At 35.3% G+C, this 13,759-nt stretch overlaps 1 protein-coding gene across 1 annotated transcript in view; it reads right to left on the minus strand.

The window, feature by feature from the left end:
* Positions 1–13,759, minus strand: part of RYR3 (ryanodine receptor 3) — a 254,437-nt gene that overhangs the window by 204,207 nt on the left and 36,471 nt on the right. The window contains exon 2 of the mRNA XM_075103206.1: positions 153–272. Coding sequence (XP_074959307.1) covers positions 153–272 — 120 coding nt within the window. The remainder of the gene's footprint in view (positions 1–152; positions 273–13,759) is intronic.

The raw sequence follows: 13,759 nt of genomic DNA on the forward strand, positions 1-13,759 counted from the left end.
AAGAAATCTTATGTTGCAGTCACAGAAAGAAAAGCATACAAAAGGTGCATCTAGCATCACACTAAAGAAACTGTAATTAAATGTATTCATGGGTAATAAGTAGGTTAACATTGACTGATCGGTTACACCAGTTGAGCGTATTGACTTCTTACTTTAGCTTCTGATGTTGGTTCCAAAAAGCACAGGCGATTCCCAAGTCCCTCAGCTGCCAAGCAAAACTTCCTTTGTTCTTTGTGAATACTGGCAACACACTGAAGTACTACTTCGTCATCCTGTCACAAAACAAGGTACGAGAGAAAAAGTAAATATTTGGAAGTTACACACACACTATAATCCAAAGAAATCCTGGAACAGACAAACTGTTGAAAATGAATACATACTGCTCTAACTGGTATCACATACATATGCAGAGATTCTCCTGATGTATAAGTAAACAGCTGTTTAGGTATGGATTTATATTCAAGACTATATCAAAGTGACAAAGATGACATACTGTCTCCAGGGCTTCCACAAGGGTGGTGTCCTTCTGTTGCTTTAGCAGTGGCTTGCTATGGTGCCATAAAAAACTGTAAGTACACTGTTACACGGTTTTATTCAGTAAAACATGTTTAATGTTTACAGAAAAAACCTTTTACTGTGATTTTGCAAACAGCAACCTAAATATAACAAACTTATTTTATTAGCACAGTAAGCCCTCAACACAAGTCCTCTGATTGCACGATCTTAACTTTTAAGTTCTCGTCTAATTTAGAATCCTCTGAGTACAACCAAAGATCCAAGAGGCATTTTTCAAGTCATAGTTCAAATAAGTCATAAGAACTTGCTCCTCAAAAGACACATTCCAAGAATAAGAACACACTGGGAAAGTGACATGAAGCATTCCTGTTGTTAATTATCCTAATTATTCTAAAAGCTTTTCTACAAAGACACACTTAAAAAGTGCCAAGCCCTTTTTCACCTCTTAACATGTGATGCTAAAGCTGATATAAGTGAGCCAAAACATATTATTTTTAGTGTTCAACTGCGTCAAAGGGGTGTACAGAATTAAAAATCATTTTCCTTTCCAAAACTCACCCACTAACCAAGAAAAACACCACTTGCAGACTAGCATGTAGAAGAACTTATTTTTGTACAGGTATGTAACTGTTCGCCAAAAGACACCACCTTAGAAGTTCTTAAGGGGGTGGAAGCTGATAAAACAAGAGCGATATGATACGTCACTGTCCCATCTAGCTATGAAGTTATACTGGTGTCAATTATTATTGTCAAAGCAGCTACACAGCAGCCGCCTGTACTGAACTCCGAGATCACTTGAACAATTATGTTCTAAAAGCAGCACTGCTTTTTCCAGTCCCCTTATGCAACTGCACTATGAGAGTAGCACGGCTACTGGCACTAGAAATAAAAGCTGGGAGTGACGCAGTGATTTTCACCAAAGGAATTAAGTGACACACCCTTTAAAATGGGAATGCAAAAGCAAGTTTTTCACTTGTGTGATTTTGCAAGTGTGTGCAAGTTATATGGCTTTCTTTTAGGTGACACTTCACTGCCTACTTACTACTACTAAAATGGACAGCTATTATATTTCAGGCTAATCAGCATTTACAGGCAGTTCTTTCCTTATCTAGCTTTGCATAACAATTAATTGCATTTTTAACAGTACAGAATGGGAATTCAAGAATTTTTTATAAACAATTCTAAGATGATTAGTCAAGTAGGAGGTAGACAGGATTACCTAATCAATGCTAAAAAAATTAATGTTCATTTTCCCCTGCTGCTTCTCCTTCCGTTCCTGTAAAATGCTCTCTGAAATTCTCAGCTTTCAAACTCAATAGTAAAAACATTTCTACTTTTTAAACTTGAGTGTAATAAGTTGCGAAATGTAAACATTACAATTAAGCACTCATTACTACGTGCCTCTAGTTCGTGAATTGGCATCAGAAGCTTATCTGTTTGGGGGGGAAAAATCAGAACATGTACAAGAAAAATAATGATATTTTTTAATTTTTTCATAATCCAGTTTCTGTTTCAATCTTTGAACATACATATTTCAGAGATTTAAAAAGAACAAAATACTAAACTATGAATTTATAAATACCAAGTTTTAAAATAAAGTTGAGATTTGCCACTTAGCTTGCACTTATCGGTGGATCACATTACGTTATTTACATTACTTACATATAGATGAAATTGTATTCATTTGCCCTATTACATTAAAATATTCCTCATTCCACAGAGGCATATACAAAGTATCTACTGTAATTCATACTTTTCTAAAATAAAATTATGCCTTTGGACATCGTACATAAAAACTTACTTAAAATGAGATTTACTCAAATAAAAGAACTTTTTTTAAAAATACATCTATATAAAAGGGCAAGAGTTTCTAGCATAATGAAATGAATATTTTGATTTTCTAGAATTCAAAACACAAGCATTTCTTTTTAGAATATATACTGGCATCACAAAGTCTTTATCAATCATTAAATGCCATAACCCCAAACTACAAACACTGATAACGTCGCAGTTAATGACCGTATGCAGCATTCAACATCAGTGCTTTATATTATTCCCCTAAACTTCCTATGTACCCTATCATTTGTGCTACATCATCTAACAAACTGTGTATTTGCTTCATAGGATGAACGACTTTAACAGAGTTTCTAAAAAGTGGCAATAATAGTGTATTTCAGAATGTTTTGGAGCAGAATTTTAAAGAGTTTATAATTCAGGTGCAGGTGGACTGAGCACAGGAATTGGTGGAATTTATATAATCCACAACTAAGACAATGACTCGCTGTTAAGATGACTCTGTATTATAGTGTACTTACTGCAGTAAGAACATTCTAGCTAAGGTCTGAAATTGGTTTTCTGGCCTGAAGACGCTAACAGAAATGAGCTTTATGGAGTTGTTATCCTATAATGAAATTGCAGAACGTGTCTCAGCAGTATCTTGCTTTCTTGAGTCTTCTCTCACACAGATTCTGGTATTCTAAAATTTTTTTCCTGGTAAATTGATTTTCTTCTTCCCTTAGCTTTTAAATATGCATTTTGCCAGAGCCATTTAATCTTGATCTTCACTTCTCTTATTAGAGAGATTATCTACTCTTCCTATATACAGGATTTCATCAATTTATTTCAATGTACCTTTTTCAGTATGACAAGGAGAAGCCTGCATGCCCAGTGAGTGAGGTGCGGAGACTCATGGGATGAGCAGTGATGAGCTGTTAGTTAAGTTATATACAGCCAATTCTCCAAGATAACCAAAACCAAAGCAATAAAAAAAACCAAAACACAACCCACACAACTTCCTTGAAAACCAGTTTGTCAACCAGGAATTTATTACATTTAAAACATTTAAATTTCTTAAGTGTTTTAAAAGCAATCTTTCTTATCTAGCAGCTCTGACATTTCCACGTTTAGAAATCTAATTTGTTCTAGGCCTTTTAGTTTTGGTGGGTTTTTTTTTTGTGTTTTTGTGGTTTAATGTTTTGGGGTTTTTTTTTGCTGGGGAAGGTCTGTTTTTTTGTTTTGTTCTGTTTGTTTGTTTGGGTCTGTTTTGGGTTGGGTGGGGTTGGTTTTGAAACAGGTTTGAAGTGCATGGAATCACAGGCTGGAAAGGACCTCCGTAAGCAATGGTCCAACACCTCAACAGAGCAGGGCTCATTTAGATTAAGTTTCTCAGATGATCTAATGTGCTTAATTTAAGAAAAAAGTCCACTTAAGAAAAAATTCTGATCAGCTTGACGTATTGTTACAGATTCACACCTCTCTCTCCACCACGTAACACCTCTTCAGATGAAAACTGCAATATGCAACAGTCATATCAAAGTTATCTAAATTTTTCAAGGTTTTGCTTCAGTAAGCAGTCAGGGGAATAATTTCAGGTTGATCAAAATACTTCTCTGATTTACTGAGCACATGGAAAAATAATATATTTGCATACCACTAGGCCTCACAGAAGAAACTGCCTTTGCTATTGCTCCTCAAAAAGTGCACACATCCTAAGTGCCAATTACTAATACCCGGTTTCCACCAGTAGCATCATCAATAATTACATAAAATTAACTGAGAGACTAATTTTGTACTACTATAATTAATATCTATCCACAAACACAGATGAGTAGCAGTTTTTAACTTTTCTTTGTTTGTTTCCTGAATGAAGAAGTCAAAATCCAACCCTTCTGTCCAGAAATCTCTTACCTGTTCAGGACTCATCCATCAGTCCTTTAGCAAATGGACACAGACCAGGTAACTCCAACCCCGGTTCTAAGAATGTTTGTACACAGAAACACATTGATATTATTAAAAATATTTCAGGTAGTCTGAAATCCTGCAGGATCTACCAAATGTCATGTAGTTAATGTGTCATAATTCTGTCCGGTATTATTTATCCATTCACACAAATGCATGACTTTTCCAAAAAGAAAAAAGACAGCTTTGGAGACTTGTTATCTTTTTTTTGAAAGTAGGTAACTGCATAACTGCGCACACTGAAAACCTAAATTTCTATTTGCTTTGGCTAGAGCTGAAGCTGCAGTCTGACTTTGCACTATACAGTGATGTCTGTATAGGCTGAGAAACAGGTATTTCTAAACAGGAGTCACTCACTATATTCTGCTTTTAGGATGGAACAAGTAACCAAAACAGAATTTGGCTCTTCACAAAAGTAAGTCTAATATCAAACAATTTCTTTAACTGCAACTGTGACTCCTAGCCTTCAGCAATATAACATTAAGCAGCATACTACCTAATTTTAAAAAAGAGTTTTTAATGAACCACGGTCCAGTGATTCATTACCAGACAGTATGGAGTCTTGGTCTCCAGGCTGTCTTCCTCCTCATGTTTCATAGTAAAATAACCGTGAACTTAAATTGAGATTCCTGTGCTGAAGCAATAAGCCAAAACATAAACAAAATCTATTTTAATTAATTGATGACTTGACTTGCTGCAAAGTGAGTCAGTGATCAAGGTGAATCAATGTATTGCAGGCATGACCTACAATTTTGCTCAGTTCACTAGTTTTTCAACTCAGAATTCAAGAATAAAGAAATTCCAACAGCTAATGTAACTTTCTTCATTTATGTTGCACCTATATCCTAGAATTAAGAATTATAGTCAGTTATACAACACATCTAAGTCTGTACAGAGGTTGTACTCAACAACAGACACACTTGCATATGTTTCATATTCAGAAGCACAAAACCATCAATACACTAAATATATACATGCAAAAAATAGGCAAATTTTGCCGGAAAATGACACCCTAGATTTAGTTTGTTACCTACACGTTTAGATTCAACATCTGCCAAGTTTCTGTACTCTCTATTATATTCAGTACTGAAAATGAATTCTAAAATAAAACTGGTGCAACACTGAAAACAAATCATTCTTAGAAAATTAATCAGCTTTGTTATTAAACCTGTAGATTGTAATGAGGAAAAGCTGTTTCCTCAAAAAAACATGCGTTTTGCTTATACTTTACTCAACCGCACACAAACATTCAAGTAGGTACTTGCACGTGAATGAGTAACTTTAATGTAAACTGATACGGAATTGTTTTGAAAGTATGTTCTTCTGTAACACCATGGAAAAGTATTACTTGATAATACTTGCTTTCCATGAAGAAATGCGTGTTACTTCAAAAAAAAAAAAAACCATATCTGTTAAACAAAAATACTCAGAGCTCCTGTTTTCTACGGTAAAACAAGCAGGTGTATCAAGTTGATGCTCTTTACAGGCCTGATTACTGGGAGACCAGGACACTTGCTGGGTATAGATCAGTGTTGCAAAGAAACGTACAAAGTAAAAATCCACAGCCGCCTTCACTCTTCGATAGCAACATCCTACTCATGTATCTTACTGTATCGCTAAGCACAGGATATAAGCAAACATCTTGATTAGCATTTGAACGCTAGCTACAAACCGATTCTTCCACAGTACTGCATTCCTTTCAAGTTTTCTTGAATAATCTCAGAGAACAAGTAAAATTCACCAGAAATTGCCATCTACAGTGGCTGCTTTCTTCTTAACAAAATAACTAATTTCTCTAACCAAAGATGGATTTGGTAAATTCGTGGGTGCCCACCACTTCCTTTCACAAGGAGAATGGTCTCACTGCAAAGCTATCTCCATGCACTTTTATTTTTCTTTGCAGAACTTTGTCCAAAATATGCAGTTTCTGTTCATGCAGAACGTCACAAAATATTTTCAGCCATTTCTAAAAACCAAGTACAGGAAACATACAGTCTCAGTCTTTGGCCCATTTTAAAATCAGTCTTACAGTCTTTTAATTGAGAAATAGAAGAATATTTCTCCTTTCAAGCTGGAGCTTGAGCAACAATGTTGCCCTAGGATATGCAACTGGATTTTCCTCTTCCTAAAGGAAAAAAATCTCTCCTAATTCTGACCTCATCAGAAGAATCTGAAGTGAGGAGGAGGAGGGCATGGTGGAAATCACAATAGAAGAACACACAAATCCTTGCTAGAATTTTACATTTGCTACAGTTCGGTAACTTGGTTTTGCCAACATATTGACTTCAGACTACAGAAGATAATTTCTTATGCTGCCTGATTTCTTCCCAATTATCCAGGACTCAAGGTAGATAAGCACCATTATTTTCAGGTCAGGAAATTTTCAGACCCAGACATGACACCTGAAGTGGATCTACCTTCCATGCAAAGTTTTAACTCACAACCTCCTTTGCTCTGCAGTAATACAGCTCAGCTACAGGAAAATCAAATTCTTGTGTTTGCTTTGAACCTGGTTCCTACAAGCTCCATTTAATATTATCCAGCTCTCGCCTCACAACAGTAAATGAAGATTATTTATTGTTCATCTTCTTCATGTCATACCCAGCCTCTCTTTTCCAGGCTGAAAAGTCCTAACTTCCTCATCCGCTCGTCATCCTGATCCTCATCTGACCTGAATATTTTCCCTGTTTTTAATGGTTTCTTTTTAAAATAAGGTAACGAGAATTCCACATACTATTCGAAGTATGGAAAAATTTACACATTTAGTAAAAAGATGTTCTCTGTTGTGTTCCTTATTCTGTTCTTAGTAATTTCTAACGTTTGCAGGTTTTGGCCATTAATGAGTATTAAGCTGATGTCTTCATTAGACCATTATAACACCAGGACCTTATTTTTCAGTTCAGAGCCAATCATTTTAAACATGAAGTGGGATTGCTGGTTTTTTTCCTCATGCCTATAATTTCACACTTAGCCTGAATTTCATCTGCCATTTTACTGCAGTTACTTAATTTCAGAAGGTCCTTGTAGAATGGTTCACAGCTTGCTCACATCCTTGCTACCCTGAGTGCTCTACCTGCTTATCCATTTTCCCACATACTCTGACGCTCTCCTCATTCTCTGCCGCCCCCATGCCCGAGCATGTCAAACACACTGATTGGTTCTGGAGTATCTACCTTTGCTGGCCTCAAAACCCAACTGGACAGTGTCATAAGCAACCTGTTCCAGACATCCCTTCCAATCCAGTGACTCTGTGGTTTAGAGAAATAAATTAAACAAACAAAAAAACCTTAAACAACCAAACAACAGCAACAACAACAAAAAACAATCAAACAAAGCAAAACAACAAACAAAACACTGCCAAATCTACTTAGGGCCATGATAAGCAGTTTTTAAACGTACGTAACAGGCTGCTCCAAAATGGAAAGGAATATTATGTTTCCCACGTGTAACAGGCAGAACTAGTAATATAGATCTTAAACTACAGCAAGATTCAGGGTGGGTATTGGAAAAAAAAGGCTTCCTTCTCCTTTCCTAATGATAGGGACAGCAAGGTACTAAAACTGGGTATGTTGTAGAGCCTGTATCACCAAAGGTCTTTAAAAACAGGTTAACATCTGTGGGTATACTGTTGCATGGGCATAGTCAGTCTTTTCTTAGGTAAGGGAATATATGTGCCATGAGGTCTCTTAAGGTTCTGGTTTTTCAAAATCCCATAATTGATGCATAATACTTCATGGCTACTGTATGCTAGAACATGATTTATAACATACGTTAGAGTATCCACAACTTAATGCTGCAACAGCCTCTCATCCTGGGTTGATCCTGACTCAAAAAGGTAATGTTGCCCTCTGTTTTCTACATACATATGTTTTCATCTTGTATCATTAGAAAGAATGCACAACCTGAAGGAAGACATTAGAATAGGAAATATGCTCTATTATTCTGTCTTCTCCCCATCTTATTCAGAAAATGTTTTATTTATATTATTTTATTCCCACAGTACTTGAGAACACAAGAAACAAGGCACTCAAATTCTCACTGCTTTATTTCCTCACTGGTGCTCAGGTTCTTTATCCACCAACACCTGACAATTGTACTATAAATCAAATTCAATAAATATTCTCAGAAAGTCTACAACTACCTCTTACAATTGGCTTCTCTACCAAATGTACTGTCAGTCAGGATGCTAATAAAACAGAAATCACACTAATTTCCTACCTCTGAGTTCCAGAGAACAAACACCCTGGCTTTATTTACTATTACAAAATGCACATATAGAACCACAGTTTCAACTTTAAAATTTTGTGCATGCTGATGTTTGAATATATTGATAACAGAAGCTCTCTTTTTCCTTTCTTCTTTCTTTGTTATTCGTAGGGTAGATCTCCCAGCAAAACCTAGCTTTAATCTGACAGTGACTTTTCTTTGAATAGAAATAACAAGACAAAGACTGGGACAATAAACCAATACAATTGTTCATTTCAACAAGGGAATGAAATGCAACACCACAATTAAAATAAAATAAAAATCAATATACATTTAAAAGCAATGTGTGTTCATAGAGATACTCCATGTCAAAGCACTTGCTGATAACTTAATTCTGGTGCTCCCAGGTGCAAATATTTTGTACATGCCCTTTTGCAAATCTGTTTCTGATTATAGATTTCAAGATCTAAAGTGGAAATGATATACTTTTTGCCCAGCACTTTTCACCTATTCTAAAATGCTATATAACAAGGTATAACTGTGATTTTAAAATATATTTTATTCTGAACGGGTTTAGTACGGCCCTAAAAAGTTGGGAAAACAGAAACTGAGTCTAATTCCATTCTCATGTATAGTACTGTAAACTATGTAGAACTCTGATATCAGTAGAATAACAAATGCTAGAATTCATGTTAGGAATCACATTTTTTTCTTTTAGAAGACATTGCAAATTCACTTAAAGGAAATAATTGTTAAAAAATTGTATGAATGATGCCCATTAAAATTACATGATGTATTTGAGTATTATTTTCAAAAAACCCATCATAACCAGTTTTTATGAAAAAGGAAAATCATATAGCTTATCAGATATAGTCAACATCCGCCTTCATCACAAGTAATTCACCAAACCTATAGGTTAAACCTTTGAACCTCTAAACAGTGTTTTGCAGGGAGCAACTCTAAAACACCACATGATAGTGAAAAGCATAGAATTAAGTGGGTAGTCAAAGTACTTTTTCACTTGATCTGACAGGGTCTTTTTTTCTTAGAGTGATAACTCACTTTGCTGCATTTGAATGTCACACCTTCTGGTGTAAGGCTAACAATGTATATGAAACTGTGTGACACACATCCCTCGGTTTGCTACGTTAAAGAAGAAAAATGAAGGAAGATGACTCAAGTTAGCAAGCTGATGAAGCATACCAAGGCTTCCTAAATATTAGTATAAAAATAAAAGTAGTTACTTATGTGTTTCTATTGAATAAATGATCCATTTTTAAAATAAAAATATCCATTAATTTCTTAGTTTCCAACGTCTTAATGGATATAGTCAATCATTCCGCTGTTTGTAGAACAGAAGCTTCATAAAATGCTACTTTAAAGGATTCCACTACTTCCACATTTGAAAAGCACAAAACTTCACAAACCTATAATATCATACATTACCATCAGGAATTCTTACTTCAGTAATTATTATTGCAACACTTGGTAAGTCAAGATTTGCATACTTTCTCTCTTGTATATTATGAAAAATTAATTTGCATATAACTGATACAGAAAACAGTTCTGGCATGGCTTTTTATTTCTGTTACTGCTTTCCTACTTCAGATGAAGGATGTGGAAAATTCTGGCTGTTGAAATTATTATTTGCCAAGGCAACACAGTCCAAACTGTTCAGGCTTCCTAATTAATTAGTTCATGAAAATGAAAAGCTTCTTTGATTAAATTTTACTTGGATTGCTTTGTTTTGAGAAATAACTTCATGTACTCACTTGCCATCTAGATGAAACAATTCAATTTGTTTAGGCTCCTGTACTGAGAAAACAGCTTAATTTTCCTGTAATTAATAACAACAGTTTGATAATTGTGTATCACATGTCCACGTAGAAGCTACATTCAGAGCAAAGTCTATATCTGCATCAGAAGTCTTGCTGCACTGTCATATCACTTTTCTTCTGCCAAATCCCCCTGAGGTATGACTCTCAACAAAAAATTCCTTGGGGGAAGTTTGCAAGAACTCTGCTGCATTTATTTATCTACATATTTATTTATTGTGGAAAATAAACAGAAACATTGTTGTAACATTATGACTGATACTGACATATAGTATGCAGTATACAATTGACTAACTGAAGTTTTGGATGTTGTTTTTGTTGAAAGAGTAGATTACTGACTTGAAAAAAAATGTTTATATATACAAATCTAGTGTATGACATGGATCTTTTGCGGCTTTGCCTACTCTTTGTCAACTTCAACTAATTTTTTTTTTTACTAATCATGAAAAAGAAGAAATAGGAAACCAAGTAATAACTCAAAAAAGTTTTTCAGCCTCAAAAAAGCACCAAACCCAAACCACCTGCACAAAAAAAAAAAAAACAAACAAAAACCAACACCATACCCTACTAAGCTTACAGACTCAGCTGTAGTTATAATAAATGCAACATAGTGGTGAGTATGTCCTTACTGATGACTTCACATTGATCCAAAAATGACTGAGACTGCCCCTGGGATTCTGAGATTCACTGACTACTGGTTAGTTATTAGAAGCAGCTTTCCCTTACCAAGCACATGGGGGAAGGTACATTACTGAAACGGTTATGTTAAGGAGCGGGAGCCACTACCCTTGGTCTGCCAACTTGGAAATGTAGGATGTGATCTGAACGTCCTCTTTGGACAAAATCTAAGATTGTACATAGGGAAGGAAAGTTTATGATGTCTTCCAAGTCAGATTCTTCTGTGTATTTTTCTATTCTCTTTCCTTCTTCAGATCAAATTGATGACAAGTCATCTGGTTCACTGACAAGTCAAGTATCTCTTTTTTTTTTTTATTTCTTTTTTTCTCTCCCCTCTCTCCTCCTCAGGAGTACCAAACTTTCAAACCCCAGTTTCATTTACGGATACATTTTCAGGCAAAGGAAGACCAAGTTCACTCTAAGCTTATCTTCCCTAGTCTGTGGGTGGGTGGTTGGGTGGGGGGTGTTGGGCGTTAGTTTTTTAAACTGATAGCAAGGTGTCAGGTCAACTCATGTTTTTAAATCAGGGTTGCCACTTCTTTGCCCCTATGGACAGCACAGCTTACACAGACTGCAGTCTAAACTGAACAAAAACATTTACAAGTTCAAGACAGTACTGAAAAATAGATGGGCAGAAACAGATTTTGTATGAATTCTGCTTACTTTGAAAATTAAGAGAAAAGCTATGTAAAAAAAACTCTGTTCAATTAACATTACAACATTAAGTAACTCCTCAGGAAAACAGAACATGAAATAGGATAAATAATGGTAAAGATGAATGTAAAGTGTCCTTCTTGTTTGTCTCAGGAACTAGCCGATGCTGATCCTGTCTTATTTGCATTGCTAAAACAAAACACTACTTTAAGAAAGTTATATAAACTTAATTCAAGTAATATGAACTTCAGTCCCATACTTACTCATAAAAATAGGAACAAACAGAACAAGGAAGCATTATGCACTACATATGATCCATATTGAAGCTGTGTGAACATTTTACAAGTTCTGAAATTTGAATAATTATTATTGAACCTTATGTTTGGACATACTTGATTGTCCTAATTTAAATATTCTTATAGGTAACTATATTTCTATTCAACTTCAGGTGCTCATACTGCCATATTTTATTCAGTATTTCCATGTTTAAGAGTTTCAGTCATATTGCTAGGTGGGTATGGGGTTGGGGTGGGGAATCAAACTGCTCATCAGAAGATACACAAATCAAACATAGTAATAATGGGAAAAATTGAAAACCAACAGTAAACCGCTAAGAAAGATAATCAAATTATCATGATAAACTAAATTACTAAATTATTACCAATTTTTTAAAAAAAATTCTACATTGCCAGTCATGAAAACATTTGTATTGTTTTTCGTCTCACATACGGTAAAGCAGATGCTTCCTGTTTACAAAACTCCCAATTTTGTCTCACAGCAGTTACATTCTGCCATTGTGCCAAAAGGACATAACTCTTCTGTACATCTCTTGAGAGCACTTTTTTCCCCCCACACCATCCACTTACAATACTGAAGATCAATTTTTTCAGCAAATTCTAACTTACTACATAAATTAATAATAAATTAATATTAGGGATATTGTTTATTAAAGCATGTATCCAAGCACCAAAGCAAAGTTTAATATCAGAATAAAGCTTATGAACTGAAAAAGGTTCATAAAAGATTCAAGTTCTGGTTTTCATTCCTGTAACATAAAAAGTTTATACAGCTCTTCAGCAACAAGATAAAGTTTATTTTAGGACCTTCACACAGAAGTGCATACTACACAAATATTTTGTTCCCAAAATACAGACATCACTGTCATGCAATTGAATTAGGAAGCGGTCACATGAACATATCATCTTAGGCTTTCCTTTGCTTTCAATGTCTATAAATAAATCTTCTTGCAGAAGGTATGTGTTAATTTCTAAAACAAAAGTGTGCTTAGACACAACTGTCATGTTGCAAATCATCACAAAAAAAACACAAATGAAGGAAACCAATATCCAGAGCAGATGTTAAATCAGTACTGGATTCTCAACACATTTAGCTTTATTTCCATTACTTGTTATCAGTTGTTTTTAGCATCTTTTTATAAATTAAACCTTTATTTGTTTGGTAGTAACATACCAAGGCCTTTCTTCCCCCAGAAAGTATACAAATTTATCCCAATAAACACAGCCAGTTCACTGCAAATGGATCCTTACGATGACAGCAGAGTTATTTGATGGAAATTCACACACCATCACCTGACAGTTCTCAGAAGATTTTAAAAATAGAGTAGGGGTTTCCGTTGTCAGTCTGCTCCTTCAGCAATGGTTGGATCAAAGCCTAATCTCAATTCTAGAACAGACTCCAGTATCTTATATCAGGTATTAGCAAGGCAGAATAAGCAAATCATTAGACAGCAATAAAATGTAGTCAGTCCTTTTCACAAACATTAATAGTCCTGAACAAAAAAATGCTTCAGAAAGTTAAATATCTCAGCATTGACCATTTTGCTTCTTTCAATACAACTTCCAGGTTGTAGACTTGCCATTGAAGCATTTACGTAGCTTGCCGCCTTTTGTATGCTTTACGTAGTTTGCTGCCTTTTCCGACTGGACACAAGAGGGCAATTTTTCACAGTGAGGACAGTCACCATTGGAATGATCTCCCCAGGGAAGGGGTTGACTCGGCCACGTTGGACACCTTCAAGATTCAGCTGGACAGGGTGCTGGGCCATCGTGTCTAGGCTGTGCTCTTCCTAGAGAGGTTGGGCTAGATGATCCCTGAGGTCCCTCCCAACCTGG

The sequence above is a fragment of the Phalacrocorax aristotelis genome, chromosome 9 (genome assembly GCF_949628215.1).
Source record: "Phalacrocorax aristotelis chromosome 9, bGulAri2.1, whole genome shotgun sequence".
Classification (NCBI taxonomy): domain Eukaryota; kingdom Metazoa; phylum Chordata; class Aves; order Suliformes; family Phalacrocoracidae; genus Phalacrocorax; species Phalacrocorax aristotelis.